Source organism: Limulus polyphemus, unplaced genomic scaffold (genome assembly GCF_000517525.1).
Source record: "Limulus polyphemus unplaced genomic scaffold, Limulus_polyphemus-2.1.2 Scaffold48, whole genome shotgun sequence".
Lineage (NCBI taxonomy): Eukaryota > Metazoa > Arthropoda > Merostomata > Xiphosura > Limulidae > Limulus > Limulus polyphemus.
This window is the reverse complement of record NW_013665658.1, coordinates 176334-181427: the sequence shown is the minus strand read 5'-3', so window position 1 is coordinate 181427 and position 5094 is coordinate 176334. Positions and strand designations below refer to the sequence as shown.

Below are 5094 nucleotides of genomic sequence, written 5' to 3'. Positions count from 1 at the left end.
ACTAATATATCCAGCACTATAAATGAATACAAATATTAATTAAATACAAATTTGTCTTTTTTTTTCCATTGTAAAAAAAGCAAAGAACATCTAAGATAAAATTAAATGGATATTACAAAATATCTTAACACTGACTTTATAAAGATTATGCAACTGTTATGTTCAATTTAAAACCAAAAGAGCATAAAAACAGCATTTCCATATTGCTTTTGATATATATTGAAAGTTTTTCAAACCATGAATGAGAACAATAAAACAAGAAAAAAAGATCCAGCTTAAATAAAAATGTCATAAGAGCAGGTTTAGTTAAGGTCCTGCATAAAAAAAAACGGAAACAATGTAGGAAGATTTTAAGAAAATCCATGTTATACTTGAGGAAAGAAAGAACTACTAGATGAAGATATAAAGAGCATACATGTTAAACTTGAGAAAAGAGAGGGCTACCAGTTGAAGATATAAAGAGCATGCATGTTAAACTTGAGAGAACTGAAGCAATTGGATATTTTTGAGGAAATATTACAATTGCTTCAGAATTTTTCAAGATTTTATTAATTGAAAGAATTTTTAGAATAAAGTTAAAAACAGTTCTTTAAGTTCATAGACATGGACATATAAAAAAGAGGCAACAAAGAGACGCCTGTATCATGAAATAAGACTAGGAACTAGGAAGCAAGGCCAGGGGCCTAGTTACATAAAAGCATTGCCTAGAAATGACGTGAGTGCACGAGCACCTGTGACAGATTGACGAATTACTGATGCTAACTCCTTAGAACTAGAAAAGCTACGAAAAAGTCTTAGTTAACAAGCGAAAGCGGAACTTTGAAGTGATATCACTTACAGGCCATGGGTGTAGTAGCACAAGTAAATAGGTGACCAGCTAACTCAACTTAACAGTAATCAATTACTTGAGAATTCTGGTTATAATTTTGGATTAACCCGGGGATTCCCTAAAGCATCCAATAGGATGACAGGACTACTTGCAGGTAGTGCTGTGTACTATTTAGATGTTCGAGATAATACCAAGAAATTGTGATTTATAAACCCATGTCTGGAGCTGAAAATCAATTCCTCCAGGATTCAGAAAGTTCCTTTAGAACTTCTGAAGTTTACACTGGCAACATGAAGGTTTCCAACATCATTAGATTTCCACATCCAACCACGTTGTAAGTAGAATTTATAACCTTTCTCTTAGTCAGTTAATGCAAGTACTCTAAAAAATACTATGTTAAAGGATATTTATGAGTATTAATGGAAAGTGTGTATTAATGGTGCTTATAAGTATCTAAATGATTAACCGAGTTTGAAAAGTACTTAATGTTTTGCTTTTCATTGAACAAAGTTTTGTTATTATTGAATGTTAGTTAAACGATTATAATAAATGTATTATAATTGTTCCCTGCTGGTCTCGGGCTCTATTTCTTTGTTCTAACTGTAAATTACCTCGAGTTAGCAACTTGTGGCTCCACTAGTCACGATAAATCCTCCAACAAATAAATTTGGTGTAACGAGTAGTTTTAATTGAAACTCCAACAATTAAGCCCATGAGGGCACTACTATTTACAGAACAGAGAACAACTTGTGAAGACTTAAGGAGTATGCATGCATGCATATTAAAAGTGAGGAAAAAGAAGACTGCTGGATTGAAATGTAAAGAGAATAAACATTAAACTTGAGGAAAGAGAGAACTACCTGTGAAAATTTAAAGAGCATTCATATTAAAATTGAGAAAAGAGGGGAATACCTGTGAAGATTTTAAGAGCATTCATTATAAAATTGAGAAAAGAGAGAATTACTGAATGAAAATGTAAAAAGCATACAAGTTAAAGTTTTAAGGAAAGAGAGAACTACTTGTAAAGACATAAAAGCATGGTTGTTAAACTTGAGGAAGGAGAAGACTACTGGATGAAAATGGTTGATAAATTTTAAACCTGTGGGCTTAACTATCAAATCAAAAGAGCAGATAATATCTCTCAAGGCATGTTTTCCCAACCAATTAAATTTTATCTTCATAGTAACAAGTTAAAACATAGAACTAATAGTGACAAAGTTTGCTTCATAATCTTTAAAAAGTTTAATTAACTAAAAATTCAGAGGTTTGAAGATCACCTTAAAAGAGCTGTTGATTGAAACTTACCCCTGTTCAATCTAACCTGTTATAAATCTTGATAAGCATTTGAAATTATCTTTACTTATCATTAGTTTAAGGTTTACCTTATAGTTCTGTTTACTGACAAAGTTAAAGAACCAGTTAAATCATAATTTATAATAAGACACCTCTATAGAATAGTTTTTTTTTAAAGAGTTCTAAACTAAATACCCAATGATTAGTTTTTCCTAGGGTGCCTATAAGCAACATATTATTTATGTATAAAACAGCCTTAGATATGAAAACTAATAACGAATTACATACAATTGTATTGTCTAATTTTAAGGGAAAATCATTGTTTTTGCTTATTCTCCTATCAACTATCTACTCATTAAGATCTTTGATATGATATGTAATGATAATTTACAGCTTTCAATGAACAACGATATAACATGTAATGATAAGTTATAGCTTTTAATGAATGACGATATAGCATGTAATGATAAGTTACAGCTTTTAATGAACAACGATATAACATGTAATGATAAGTTACAGCTTTTAATGAACAACAATATAACATGTAATGATAAGTTACAGGTTTTAATGAACAACGATATTACACATGATAATAATTTACAGCTTTTAATGAACAACGATATAACATGTAATGATAAGTTACAGCTTTTAATGAACAATGATATTACACATGATGATAATTTACAGCTTTTAATGAACAATGATATTACATGTAATGATAATTTATAGCTGTTAATGACCAACAATATTACATGCAATGATAATCTGCAGCTGTTAATGACCAAAGATATTATACGCAATGATAATTTACCAATTTAATGACCAATGATATTACATGTAATGATAATTTAGGTTTTTTCACATGTAATTCATGATAACCTACTAAAGGTTTCTGTATGGTGTTACAAACTTAAATAACTTGTACATAGGAGCCCCACTAAATGAAACAATGAGTTGTAGAGGAACACCAGGTTTATGTACTTTTAGAGAACAATAAAGTAAAGGAAGATGGCCAACAGAACAATGAAAATACTAGTACTGTAAATTTGTTAAACGTATAGTATTCTTAACCTATTTCATCCTATAGTTAAGCAGTTTTTCATATTTAATTATACTTGAGGACCTCATACACACATTAGAATCCTGTACAATTTCCAAAACCTTTATCTGCAGGTAATATTTTAATATCAGTCATCAGATTTACTTCTTTAGAGTTTTTTGTTCAAACTTATGTATATTATCTGGTGGAACTCTTGTATGGTGTAACACATCAGCAACAATATCACAAGTTCCTTCAGATTCCAACCAAGATGTGGCATACCAAAACAGTTGGTAGGACAGGATAGTAATTAAGGCTTTTATGTAAAATATAAAGCTGAGTTTCTTTAATTTGATAAAGGATAAATTTATAACATTATTTAAAATAGCAGAGTATTACCTTGATGTAATTTCTGTTTATTACACAAAGCATCATATTTCTGAATAAGGAATTTTTTCTGCTACTTAAAGTACTCTCATATATCTGATTCCTAAACAACATCACAAGATCAAAGTCTGTTAAATAGGGACCAAGTTGAAGTTTAATGCGAAGTCATTAAAGATAATCCCAGAAAAAGATAAAATGCTAAGTTTTAATCAAGATATTTTGAAACAAAATGGTTATTAAAAAATCTTCCATAAAACAAGAACTTTTTAAATTCTACAGACTATATAAGTCTATGTTTCCTTATATTCATGGTTTAGGTGAAAAGTTATGTAGAATTTTATTATTCTATGAATATCAGTATTTCTTTTAAGCCTTAGTCTTCCCTTAAAAATGTCTTGACACACCATAAAATAAGACATGTCCTTTAGGAAAGTTGGATGTTGTTTATCAAATTGGTTGTAAATATTGTAATGTTAAATACACAGGAAAAGTAGGTGACAATTAAAAGTTAAAATGGGAGAACACAAGTGTGCCAAAAAATAAAAAAGTTTAGAGTATGTTTCTGTAACAAGTCGTATCATTGCCTGGCAGAATTACAAGACATTAGACATACACCAAAAATATATCAGTGGGAGATTTTTAGGAAGGATGGCATTTAGCAAATTCAGGTCCACCTCTTGTTAACAGAGATGCCAACTGAAACCCCATTGCTAAAATGTACAAACCTATATTACTGTTTAATAAAATAGCAATAGATGGTGTAAGATAAAGTTAAGTACTGATAATTGCCACAACTTGTCATAACCTTGAGAATCAATGCCAGTGGTAGTCAAAACATCCGCTATCATTATTATTTTGGCAGGAGTGGTTTTAAATTTTATTCAGTATTATTGTCCCAGCAGTTTACATTTACATTATTGTTACTAAATTTGAAATAAAACTGTGGGAGACAATGGCCAAAAATAGAATTAATAATAAGGATACCCAAGTAAAGAATAAATACATCTTAATCATTACAGATTTTTGAATACTGATTTATAACATTATTTACTTCTAAATTTGCTACACTGAATTGACTTTATAAATTTAAAAGTTTAAGATTTTATTTATATCATTAGCTGACTTTTAAACAGAAGTTATAAGTAACTTCTATATATATATATTGTAATAAAATGCAAATCTTAAAATGGATCTTATGAACAATGTGCCAGTATGGTGTACATATCTTAACAATATATAAATCTAAAATGGACCTCATAAACAATGTGTCAGTATACAGTGCACGTATCACAACATGTATATTTAATAGGATTTGATATAATGTGTTATTATACAGTCTATATAACATAACAGCATGTATATTTAAAATGAATCTTATGAGCAATATGTTAGTATGCTGCATACCAATCATAACAATATATATATATATTTAAAATGGATCTTATGAACAATATGTTAGTATACAGTGTACATATAATAACAATATGTATATTTAAAATGGATCTTATGAACAATATGTTAGTATACAGTGTACGTATCATAACAT

The 5094-nt window shown here is 29.2% G+C and overlaps 1 protein-coding gene across 1 annotated transcript in view; it reads right to left on the bottom strand.

The window, feature by feature from the left end:
- The window catches only part of LOC106462778 (piezo-type mechanosensitive ion channel component 2-like), a 166367-nt gene that overhangs the window by 33857 nt on the left and 127416 nt on the right, over nt 1-5094 (bottom strand). The window contains exon 32 of the mRNA XM_022390367.1: nt 3-16. Coding sequence (XP_022246075.1) covers nt 3-16 — 14 coding nt within the window. The remainder of the gene's footprint in view (nt 1-2; nt 17-5094) is intronic.